The 12,256-nt window shown below is 49.7% G+C and overlaps 1 protein-coding gene across 6 annotated transcripts in view; it reads left to right on the top strand.

Moving 5' to 3' along the window:
* The first annotated feature begins 4,102 nt into the window (after window positions 1-4,102).
* The window catches only part of SCLY (selenocysteine lyase), a 30,492-nt gene continuing 22,338 nt past the window's right edge, over window positions 4,103-12,256 (top strand). For 2 of the 6 annotated variants that reach the window (XM_012755680.2, XM_012755681.2), the window contains exons 1-2: window positions 7,246-7,357; window positions 11,992-12,089. In XM_012755680.2, the coding sequence (XP_012611134.1) occupies window positions 12,038-12,089 (52 nt within the window). In that variant the 5' untranslated portion in view covers window positions 7,246-7,357; window positions 11,992-12,037. Of the gene's footprint in view, window positions 4,272-5,325; window positions 5,491-7,244; window positions 7,358-11,991; window positions 12,090-12,256 lie in introns of those variants that run through there. The other 4 variants (XM_012755683.3, XM_076006100.1, XM_012755676.2 and 1 more) reach the window with 4 other exon arrangements.

Genomic DNA, 12,256 nt, shown 5'->3' on the forward strand with positions numbered 1-12,256 from the left:
ATGGTAAAATGTACAATGCCTAGCATTCAATAAAAATTATAAGGTATGCAAAGAAATAAGAAAGTAAGACCTACTGTAAGGGGAATAATATTAGTCAATAGAAATAGACCCAGAAATAATAAATAATAGAATTAGTAGACAAAAGCATTAAAACAGTTCAAGAAGGTAGAGGAGAGAGTGCATATTTTAAGTAAAGATATGGAACACATAAAAAAGACAAAATGTCAGCTTCCATAAGAAAACTGTGTATCTGTGATGAAAAAGTGGATGGGTTCAACAGATGTTGCAGAAGAAAAGACTCATGGACTTCAAGATAGATCAACAAAGAAAATACAAAATGAAAGAAAAAAATGAGAACCTCTGCCCCCATGAGCTGTGAGATGACTTGTGAGTCCCCAAAGAAGCAGTGGATAAAGAAATATTTGACAAAATAATAACTGAAAATTTTCCAAGTTGTTAACACTATAGTCCCACAGATCTAAAAAGGTCAACAAACTCAAAGCACGAAAACATGAAGAAAAGTATGCCAAATCACATCATAGTAAAATTGCGTAACATCAGAGAAAGAGTAAAGTATTAAAAGCAGGCAGGAAATAAAGACGCTTAACATACAGAGGAATAAAGATAAGGGTGACAGCAGATTTCTCTTTGCAGATCATGCAAATAAGAAAACAGTGGAGAAATACACTTAAGTACTGAAAGAAAAAACTCAAGCTAGGATTCTAGTTCTAGGGAAAATGCCAGAAATGAAGGCAAAATAAAGCCCTTTTACATAAGTACAAAAGCTGAAAGAAGTCATGCCAGCAGACTAGCGATAAAGAACTTTCAAATAAAGTCCTCAAGCTGAAGAAATGATACCAAAAGGAAATGTGGAACCCTATCAGGGTTTCTCAGCCTTGGTGCTACTGACATTGTGGGCCAACAACTTGTTGCGAAGGGCTGTCCTGCGCAATACAGGATGTTTAGGAGCATAAATGGCATCTACTCACTACAACCCAGAAGCACCACCCCTCTGCTTGAGACAACCAAAATTGTCTCCAGACGTCGCCAAATGTCTCCCTGGAGGAAAAATCACCCCTGGCTGAGAGTCACTGTATTAGATGAATGAGTCTTTTCTTTCATATTTGCCTTCTCTTTATCCTTTTGAGCTATAATCTGAAAGAATTCCTAGGGTCAGGCATTTAGTTCACTAATTCACTACTCAGATATGGCTATTCAGCCCATCTATTTGAGGCATTTTTAAAAAAATACAGATCTTATTGGGGGGAGGTGATTAAGCCACTTTATTAAGGGGAATTGGGGACAGGCACAAAAAAAGGGTGTAAAACAGTGAGATCCGACATCTTCGGCCGGGCTGGGACCTCCCAGACTTTGCAGACTCAGAAAAACCAGATCTTGCTTTTAAGAGCCGTTTTAGGTTCACATCAATATTGAGCAGTTGCCATTTATCCTCTGCCTGTACACATGCACAGCCTCCCCGGTTATCAACATCCACAGTGATACGTTGTTACAATTGATCAACCTACACTGACAGGTCATTATCACCCCTCCTCCAGAATTTACATTAGGGTTCACTCTTGGTGTTGTAGGTTCTATAAGTTTTAATGGGTATGTGACACGGATCTACCCTCACACTAAATAGCTTCACTGTCCTAAGAATTCTCTGTGCTGCCTATTCATCCCTCCCTCCAACCCCTGAAAACTTTTTTAAACTTCAATTATTATAATTTTAATGTCTAATCTTTTTTCATTGTTTTTTGTCCTCCTTTCATAACTGCCCACTCTTTCCATACAATATCCATTTATCTTCCTGCAGATCTTTCTCCACTGGAGATTAACTCCAGTGGCTCTATTGACTTTTCCCCTTAGGTGTGAGAGTTCTATTTGTTGCCTGTGCTATCTTCCCGGAGATAACATTCCTTAAATGTTTGGTCATTATCGGGCACTTGTCTTTGTAATAAGAGACAGGATAGGTCATCTGGAAGGGTGGCAGCTGCTACTGCATGTTGCACCACATAACATTGTCTCAGTTGGGCTACCTCAGTAGTTGGTCTTCTCTCTGGCATCACCAGCCATGCTGGACATTATCTGGTCTCTCTGACTCCACCACTGTACTCACTATATCCACCTGGAAACACAAGCCTTATTGCTGCCTAATTGGCCCAAGGAGGCTTGAGGAATCACCTCTTCACCTATCCTTGGGCTCCACCCAGCTCCCTTCTTTACAGCCTTGCAAATAGATTCAGAGAATGAAATTTCCCCCTACCTGTCAACTCTCCCCCCCTTGCTCTTTTTTTTTTTTTTTTTTTTTTTAACAAAAGATCTCCTCAGTCCAAATCCCCCTTGCTCTTAACCCCATCCCTTCTCATCTCCTCCAGCACTTTGGTTCTTCTTTCTTCTGTCTTCAGTTTCCTTCTGTTAACTACCTCCATTCAGCCTATAAATAATATGTTAAGTCTCTACTTGCCCTTAATCTTGTATGCCTTTTAGCACCTCCTTTCTCAACTTTTTCAAAAGAGTTGACTACATGTCTAACGTTCTCCTCACTATTCCTGAGATTTCCCTTGCTAAATTCATCAGTGTCTCCTAATTGTTACGTACAACAGACACTTCTCGGATTCCCTCTCAGCTGCAGCTTACTGCCTGTGCTCTTGGCTTCTTTGACATTCCTAATTCCCTTTCCTTTCCTCTTCTTTTGACTGTCCTTAGGCTCCTGTGCATCCATTCACTTCTTAAATGTTGGTGTGCCCTTTGCTACTGGCTGCATTTGGCAAGAAATTAGATCAGTTTGCAGGCAAGAATGAAAGGAAATGAGTCCAGAAATGTGCAGATTTGCTGTGCTGGAAATGTCACGTTCTTCTGGACTCCAACAGGAGATAAAATTGAGAAGGTCTGTGAGAAGCCAATTGAAGTTCAACGTGTTGGCAAAGCATGCCTGAATTCAAATTCTGGCTCCCCCACTACCTGTGTGAACTTGAGCAAGATACTTGAACTTTTCTGTACCTCCGTTTCCTCATATATAAAATGGGGAACCACAGCACCTACCTCATAGGGTAGTCATCAAGGTTAAATTAGTGAGTACACGAAAAATGCTTAGAACAGTGCCCGGCACATGTTCAGAGCTCAAAGTTAAAGATTGTTATCATGGAGAAGGGCAGTCTTTGAGATGCTAGTCTCACTGCCCTCTTCATTTGCCGGCAAATTAATAAATTTCTTTCCTTTTCCTTGAAAAAACAAACTGTCATTATGCCAGAAAAGAAGTGGCAGATGGCTTCATTAGAATAAGAATACGGATCTTTGCCCTTTTTTAAAAAAAATCAAGACACTTTCACAACTGACTTTCTTTTATGGTTGACGGAGCAACTGAACGGCAGGTATCTCCATCTGACTGTCTCGCAGACAACCGAGCGCGTCCAAAGCCCACCTGTGCCGTCTTCCCGCCCTGCGTTCCTGCGGGTCCCAGGTAAGGGCACCACCACCTTCCCAGCCGCAGGGGCAACCCTGGCTTCCGCCCTCTGCTCACGCGCACACGCACCTGCCCCAGCTCCTGCCTACCTGAACCTACTTGAACCCTGAACCTGTCTAGAGTCGATCTTCGCCGCACGTCCCCGCCCGCAGCGTAGCGTCTGCCCGTCTCGCCTCGACTGTCCTCCCGGCCCCGACCTGGCTCCCCGCCCCTCCAACCCGTCCTCGGCGAGCGCTCCCGCCGCACCAGCCCGGGTGCGCAGGGCGCCGAGCGCGGGGAAGGCGAGGCAGGCCCGCGGAGCCCCCGTGCGCCCCGGCCGTGCGCCCTGCTCAGGCGCGTGCGGAGGCGGCGGCGCGGCAGGCGCACGGGAGCGCGCCCGAACAGACGCCGCGCGCCGCCGGCTCCTCCCGGCCCGCCCGGGAGAGCAGAGGCCGGAGGCGACGCGCGCGGGGCGCTGGACGCCCGGACTCCGGGAACCGCCGCGACGCGCCCGGGCCCCGCCCCGCGCCACCTGACCCGCGCAGCCAATCGCCTGCCCACGCGGCCCGGGGGAGCGCCCGGCGCCAGGAAGCGCGCGGATTGGCCGGGGGGTGTCACTCAGCCAATCCGGACACGCCCCTGGCCTCGAGGCCCCGCCCCTCCCGCCCGCCCTGGGCTGCCCGGGCGTCGGGGGTCCCGAGCGGGCAAGCGGGGATGGAGGCGGCCGCGGCGCCCGGCAGGGACGCGCGGGGACGCGCCGTGAGTCCGCCCGCCGGCTGCCGGGACGAGAGCCCGCCGGAGAGGTGCGCGCCGCGAGGGGAGGCCGGTGGGCGCCGCTGGGCCGGGAGTCCGGTCCCGCCCGGGAGGACGGAGGGCGCCGGCCTGTGAGCGCTGCCAGGGTGGGGGGTCCCGCCTGGGAGGACGGAGGGCGCCGGCCGGTGGGCGCTGCCGGGGCGGGGGTCCCTCCCGGGAGGACGGAGGGCGCCGGCCTGTGAGCGCTGCCAGGGTGGGGGGTCCCGCCTGGGAGGACGGAGGGCGCCGGCCGGTGGGCGCTGCCGGGGCGGGGGTCCCTCCCGGGAGGACGGAGGGCGCCGGCCTGTGAGCGCTGCCAGGGTGGGGGGTCCCGCCTGGGAGGACGGAGGGCGCCGGCCTGTGAGCGCTGCCAGGGTGGGGGGTCCCGCCTGGGAGGACGGAGGGCGCCGGCCGGTGGGCGCTGCCGGGGCGGGGGTCCCGCGAGGGCTGTCCGCGGGGAAGGCCTAAGTCAAGGATGCGAGTGTGAGGAGGAGGGACGAGGCGGGGCGGTGACATTCGGCTGACACCCGAGTGACAACCAGGAGTCAGTTTATAAGTTCTGGGAAAGGAGAGCGTGCCGGCCTTAACAGGAACAACCCGCGTTCTGTAAAATGACATGAAGAGGTCGACTCTGGCCAAGAGGTCCTGAGCGAGTGGTCCCGAGGCAGTTGGGTTTCAGTTTGGTTTCGTACACTTTAGAGAGACAGGAATTTCAGGTAAAGTCGTCAGTCAGTACGTGGAAGCTATACAGTGGTTTGGGCCCAAAGGTGGAACCTCTTGAAGCTGGGCTGGGGGGCGCTTGCAGGTTGTAGGTGGGTTCAACGATTCTTTGGTTTGTAGTTGGTTAAAGAAGTGAAGCCTCGTCTAAAGGCTTGGAATGTTTTGAGGAAGTCGGTTGATCAGAGACAAGCCCCTGTATCCTCAGTAGACGCACAGGACCTGTTTAGCAATTGATGGCCTGCACGTGTGCACTTAACCTTTGCTCTGCAGGGCCTGAGGTCCTGTTAATAATTTAGCGTCTTGTTGTCACAGAGTCTGTTTTGTCAGACTTAGGATCTCTTGTTTGAACATTAATGCTGGTCACTTGTCTCTACTCCAAGGGAAGGAGGCATGCCTGACCTCCCTTCCCTTCATGGCCAGGAGCTCAATTTTAAGGTTTTCTGGGGTCCCCTTGCCCAAAAGGGGCCCCATTTTGTCAGTGGAAGCCTTGGGATTTTCTCTTAGTTCACACCAGGAAGAGGCGGAAGCAGCAGGTATCCCATGTGGCCGGAGAGGCCGGAAGATCGGGCTTGTTGGAGATGACCCGCAGAGCCCAGGAGGGACTTGGGGGTTTGAGCAGGGGAGTGACGTAACTTAAGTATGTGTTGAAGGAGCACTGGCTGCTTCCTAGAAAGTAGGGGTGGGGTGGTTGCGGGACAGGGACCAAGCGGGGAAACCAGGTGGGAATCTTTTGTGGTGATCTGGGGGGGGGGTGCAGTGTGGACGGATGGGAGATTCTGGGAGATTCGCTGGTGCACTGTGTAGGAGAAAGGAGGGATTGAGAAGGTTGCCTGCCAGGCAACTGCTCCGAGCAACTGGGAAGTGGGGGCGACCACCGCAGAGAGGGGGAGACAGGGGCGCCTGGTGTCCACACTGCTGCTTAGGTCTGAGCGGGCAGGAGGGGACGTGTGCCTCTTCTCGTTTGGGAGCCTTGTCCCTCCAATCCAGGAATGCGCTAAGTCCTTTTTTAAATAATCCTGCTCACTGCCATGCCTGGAATATGAGGGGAGTCTGGGTCTGTGCCTGAATCACGTCCGTGTCTCCTTTGGTTGGGACAGTGAGCCTAGCTGGGAAAGTGTCCCCTAGGGAAGCTGTGGAGAGGAGACTCCAGGCCTTTTTGTGTTTTGGTTATGAAACTAACAGAGTTTAGCCTCCTTACCCAATGTGGATAGCACTTTCTGGAAGTGGCAAATAATGGAGCAAAGTAATCTGTAAAATACCCATCTGAAATTCAAGTTGTAGATTAGTTCAGCCAGGCAACAGATTGAAAAGCTGCAGTCACAGCAAGCACTAGCTAGCTTGAGGTACCACGGGATGCTTATGTGTAGGAAAGAACAGATGTGAGGGCACACACAGAGTCACAGCAGGGCTGGGAAATTCCTGGACTATTTATACTAATATCAGAGTGGTCAAGGATGATGAGTCAGACTTCCCAAAGCCTTGTACCTGCTGGATGGTTTTGAATGGAAAAGATGCCGCATTGAAACTAATGTACTTTCTGCCCACCTCCTGTGGCTTAACAGCCATGGTTAGTTACTTGTGTCTGAGTTTTCATGTGGATTGGTCTAAACCAATTGTAGAAACCAATTGTTGTTTATTTAAAAATGAGCTTAATTCATTAGTAGTATCAGGCAGGATTGCCTACTATATATTAATATATTTCTGAAGGTTTCTGAAGGTTCTTGATATTAGTTAAAAGATGTGCAGATAAATTTTACTTAGTGAGAGGTCTTTCGTGGGATTTGTGTTTTCTGTGGCATTTACTTTGTCATCTTATGAACCGAGCCCCTGCTGTGTGGCAGCCCTGGTGACAGAGTCCTCACGGCTGCACTTCTGTCACTGTGCTGAGGCGGACAGTAAGGACTAAAGCTGGTGTGTCAGGGGGTGATGACGCTCCCAAGAGAGTAGGAAGGGGCGGGGGCCTGGAGTGCTGGGGTGGGAGGGGTAGAGGTGGCTGCAGTTTTAAGGAGTTTGGGAAGCCACACTGGGGGGACCAGTTGGAGCAAAGACCTAAAAAAAAAGTAGGGGCAGGACGTGGCCATTCTAGACAAACAAAACCAAAAGTGCAAGGCCTGGGGCCCAAGGGTGCCTCCCGCAGGGAGAAGGTCGGTGTGGTGGGAGGAGGAGGGGCAGGAGGAGGAAGTGGCACCAGAAATCACCAGAGTCTCACAGCCCATGGCGGAACAGGTGCAGGGAAGTGAAAGAAAACCAATGAAGTGAGAACAGCTAACTGTTTTCTTTCCTGCAGGAAAGTTTACATGGACTATAATGCAACCACGCCCCTGGAGCCAGAAGTTATCCAGGCCATGACTGAGGCCATGCAGGAAGCCTGGGGAAATCCCAGCAGTCCTTATCTAGCAGGTAATTCTAGAGGACATGCACTCGCACTTGTTCACAAGTTAGAGATAATGGGGGCCACAGGCACTTTTGGAGAAATTGTACACCCATGTGTGTTGATGGCTTTGTTTGAATAGATTTTCTATTAACCGCAAATCTTTAGCTGCAATTTTTTCCTGAGAAGTCCAGATTTGTAAGCTGAGCCTTGTTGATACAGTAATCTTTAACCTTTAATGTTTAATCTTTAACATGCTCTCCTGTCACCCTTTCCCAGGTGAGAAAGGTGTCTTATTGGGAGTTATTTGTAATGCCAGCACCTGTTACACCCTGCTGCATACCCAGCTCAGTTGATCCTTACAGAATTTGCAAAATGTATCTTTTAAATTTGCAAAATGTATCTTTTAAATGTATCTTTAAAATAATGTAATCCTAGCCTTTTTAAAAAATGAAAGTTACCATTACATTTATTACTTTAGTTACAACTATTCATATTGTTTCCAACTGGTTCTTTTAATGCAGAACATTAAATCGGAGGTTTTGGAAAACAATTTGCTTCAAGTCAGTAGTTAGTGGCAGAGCTACATTACAATTTCAGGCAGGCAGGATAAAGTTTACCTTTCTTATTTAATGTTTATTAGGGATAATTAAGGTAAACTATCTTAAGTATGGATTGTGATGAGCTAAAGTAGCTCTTTAAACAGGATGTTGCCAAGCCCTGGGGTTTAGTAGTACTTATGTACAACTCTATAGCATTTAATGTGTTTTCATATCCATTTGCTTATTAAAGTTTCGCAGCAACTTGGTGACTAGAAGGTTTTTCAGTTCAGGTGCTAATCATCCATTAATTTATTTGTGGTTATTTAGTACATGTATCCCGGCTAGTCTCCTGGGCATTGCCTTGTATCTTGTCTCTCCTCTAGTAAAATTGGACTTTCTGGTATTTTAAACTTGAAAATCTGGAGAATAATTAAATGCTGATACACAAAGCATTACTGAATGAGGAAGTCTGGGATAACTTGAGGGAGAGGTGAGGTTCTTGCCCTGAGTGAAGCCTATCGAGGAGCAAGGGTGGCGTAACTCAGCCCGGGCTGCCCAGGCGTTCGGTCTCACCACCCCTTTACTCTCCTAACGATTATCAAGGACTCCAGAGAGCTTTGTTCACGCAGGCTATATATGTGCATATTTGCCATATCAGAAATTAAACTGAGAAACTTAAAAAAAATCGGTATTTAGTAATTTATTAAAATAGGAATAAATTCATTACATGTTAACTTTTATGAAAAACAAACTATCTTTTGTAAAACAGAACAAATTTAGCGGGAAGAGTAACATTGTTGTAGCCTGGCAATTTCTTTAGTGTCTGCTAAACAGCAGACACCTGGTCCGGTCCTGCGTCCTGCCCGGTGTGCTGCAGTGTTCGCCTTCCGTGGCTCTGGGAGGCTTCACTGCAGACGTGGGAGGAAGGCGGATGATGGCTTAGAGTCATTATGAAAATAGTTTTGGCTGTGTGGGCCTCTGAAAGGGCCTTGGGCACTCCAGGCTTGCCTGGACCACATTCGAGAGCAGCTGGTTTAACCAGCCTCGGTCGAGGCACCTGCTGCATGCCCCGCACTGTTCTGGGGTGAGGGAGAGCGCAGTGCACAGACCTGCTTGGGTTTTTGAGGCATTTCTTCTGTTCTGTCCCCTACGTGCAGAATGGACCATGGTGGGTCGTTGGAGTCGGGGGGCCTGCCAGGAGAATCTGGTGGCAGTGGCCGAGAAGGGGAGTCAGAGTCTGAATGTGTTCAGATGGGAGAACCCACAGGATTCGCTGACAGATGGGCATGGGCAAGGAAAGTGCGGCACTTTGGCCTGGGCCCTGGGGGGCCTGGTTGCATCTACTGAGATAGGAAAGGCCAAGAGAGGAGCAGGTCTGGGGAGAAATCCAGCATCCAGCCCTGAGCACGTGCAGTTTCAGGTGCCTGTCGGGCAGCCGGGTGGAGAGAGCGGGGTCCAGACGGAAATTTGGGGAACAAAGTCTCAAGTTGCCGTGGGGATGGGGTCTGAGGAGCCAGTCAGGGCGCATGGCCGCCTGTAGTCTGGAGTTGGAGCTGGGCCCAGTACGGAGACTGAGGAGTCTTGGCCTTGGAAGGAAGGAACGAGAGGGCCCCCAAGGACCGTGTCAGAGAGGATGGGGTCCTGGGGAGAGCTGCCGGCGGGGGAGGAGGTAAGGACTGCGCACGCCTGGGTTAGGCTCCGGCCACTTGAGGACCTTGGTAAGGGTAGGTCTGGGGGCCCAGGGGCCTGAGTGCCTGACCTTGGTAGTTCAGAAGAAAATGGACTGAGGAGTGGAGAGAAAAAAGGGACAGAAGGGAGGTAGAGGGTAAGGAGTCTCTGGGTGAGGAACAGCCAAGTGACAGTGAGCACCACATACGCACACACCCATCCCGTTTGCTTTTTCACTTTGCATAGCAGGAATTCTGGGGTCCCTCTGATGCTCAGCTTTAACCATCGTGTCGTGCCAGGTCCCCATAGGATTATTTTCTGCCCCTCTGTGGTTTTGTAACTGTGCTCTTCCCATTTCATTACACTGACAATGATGCAGCCTCCCTGCTTCTCACTGTGTACGTTGCACACAGAAGAGTTGAAAGAGTACTAGAGTGGATACCTGTGTATCTTCTACCCAGATGCAACAGCTTTGCCATATTTGCTTCATCTCTTTCTTTCTAAATTTACATGAGTTTTTTTTTTTTTTTTAGTTATTTGAGAGTCACAGCCAGTGAGACAGGTCCCCACCAGAGTGAAGCACGCGTGTCTCTAACACATGTGTCTCTAACACGTGTGTCCACCACTCTCAGAAGTTTCCTGGTTCCCCTTCATAGTCCTTGCACCAGCCAGTCCCCAGGCAGCCACTGGGGTGCCCTCTGCCACTGTGGGTTAGTGTGCTCTACCTACAGTTTTATAACAATGGAATCAGAAATTTTCCGTCTGGTTTATTTCAGTCAGTGTAATTGTATTAAGCTCATCCATGTTGGGCGCGTCAGTTTGTCCCTCTCAACTGCTGCTGAGTGGCGGTCCACCATGTGGAGGCACCACATTTACCGGTGGATGTTTGAGCCGCCTCCGGTCTGGGGCTATCGTAAATAACGCTGCATGCAGTGAACACTCGTGTCAGGTCTATGGACAGTCGCCTGCTTTCTTTTCTCTTGAGTGAACAATATTTACCATAAACACCTGGGAGTAAAATGGCTAGATCACACGGTGGGTGTACCTTAGACCTTTCAAGGAACTGCCCAGCTCACCCCAAGTGGCTGTGCCATTTTCTGTTCCCGCCGGCAGCATGTGAGCCCCCACCTGCTCTGCGTCCTCCCAAGCACTTGGCGGGGGGCGGGGGGGGCCAGCCTTTTGACTTGAGCTGGTCCAATAGGTAGACAGTGGTAGTGAGCTAGCTTTGTGTGTCCTTTTTCAGAAAGGTCTCCAGACTTGTTGGTAAGTGGATTAAAGGAAGTTTCTTGGAAAGCAATATGTAAATTATGAAACCCACTTTTGGAACGAAAAGAAGGAAATCTGTGAAATGCTTGCATGAATGTGTATAGGTCCACTGGGAGGTTAGGAGCTACGCAGCACATCGGTGGCGGCGGGCTCCCTGGGCGGAAGGTGGGAAGAGAAGCAGGAATGGGGCTCCTGCTTCGGAATCGGCCCTGTGGCTCCTCAGACGGGGAGGCTTTCAGCAGAGTCCGGGAGGAAGAATGGGGATGTGTCTGGAGGACAGGATTTGAGCCATACTCCAAGTGGAGCTAAGAGCATGTGCCAGGCAGTCCTGCTAGACTTACTGGCAGTTTGTTATAATCCTTTTAATGTGTCATCAATTAAAAGGACCAAGTTTTCCTAAACACCATAGACCTTAAGTACTTAAAATTAAAACCTATACAGTGGTTTTAAGGAGCTTGAGAATTACTTGCATATTTATTTTTACCTCATCTTTTTATATTTTTATGATGTTTTGTAATACATATATTTTAGTGGTGCCTGCTCAATATTTTTTTTTTTTTTCAAATAAGACTGAACTGCCAGCAACTCGGGGTGGCTCACGCCTGTAATTCTATCACTCTGGAAGGCCGAGGCGGGAGGATCACTTGAGGTCAGGAGTTTGAGACCAGCCTGAGCCAGAGTGAGACCCCGTCTCTACTATAAATAGAAAGAAATTATTCAGGCATGGCGGTACACATCTGCAGTTCTACTTACTTGGGAGGCTGAGGCCGGAGGATCACTGGAGCCGAGGTGTTTGACGTTGCTGTGAGCTAGGCTGATGCCACTGCACTCTACCTGGGGTGACAGAACAAGACTCTCTGTCTCCAAAAAAAAAAAAAGACTAAATAGTCAAAAAAGTTTGGAGACTACTGGTGTATATACACCAAGAACGGTCACCAAATTTTTCAGAATCCCCATCCCAGGGTGCTTCTCTGTCTGCCACATGGAGTGCGGTCCCTGTGTTTTCCTGTCGGCCAGTGGAACTGGGCGGTAGCCGGGCTGTGGAGCCCTTGCTTGAAAGCAGACATGTCCCCGAGACGGTAGCCTTCTGAGTCCAGGTGACACCCAGGGCGACCTGCGGTGCGAGGTGTGCCATTGTGTCGAGGAGTTACGAAGTTCTGTTTTTGCTTATTTTTGTTGTTTTGCAGTGTGATCTTAAGCAAATTATCCCGCCCTTTCACTCTCCTGTCTTTGATGACTGGGAAGCAGGGCAGATGGCCACAGCTTCCCTCTCCTCTAGCGCCCGGTAAGAAGAAAGCCTGTCTCAGGGAGCCGCAGGGCTCCCGGCGTCCTCCTCTATCTGTTGCTGCATCTAAGCTACTTAAATTCCAGCAGTTTTCACTGACTTGCTAATATCTCACTGCTGCTCCTCTGCCGAGTTATTTCTAGGTTGTAGTGCGTTGTAGTGGTCAC

This window comes from Microcebus murinus, chromosome 8, assembly GCF_040939455.1.
Source record: "Microcebus murinus isolate Inina chromosome 8, M.murinus_Inina_mat1.0, whole genome shotgun sequence".
NCBI lineage: Eukaryota > Metazoa > Chordata > Mammalia > Primates > Cheirogaleidae > Microcebus > Microcebus murinus.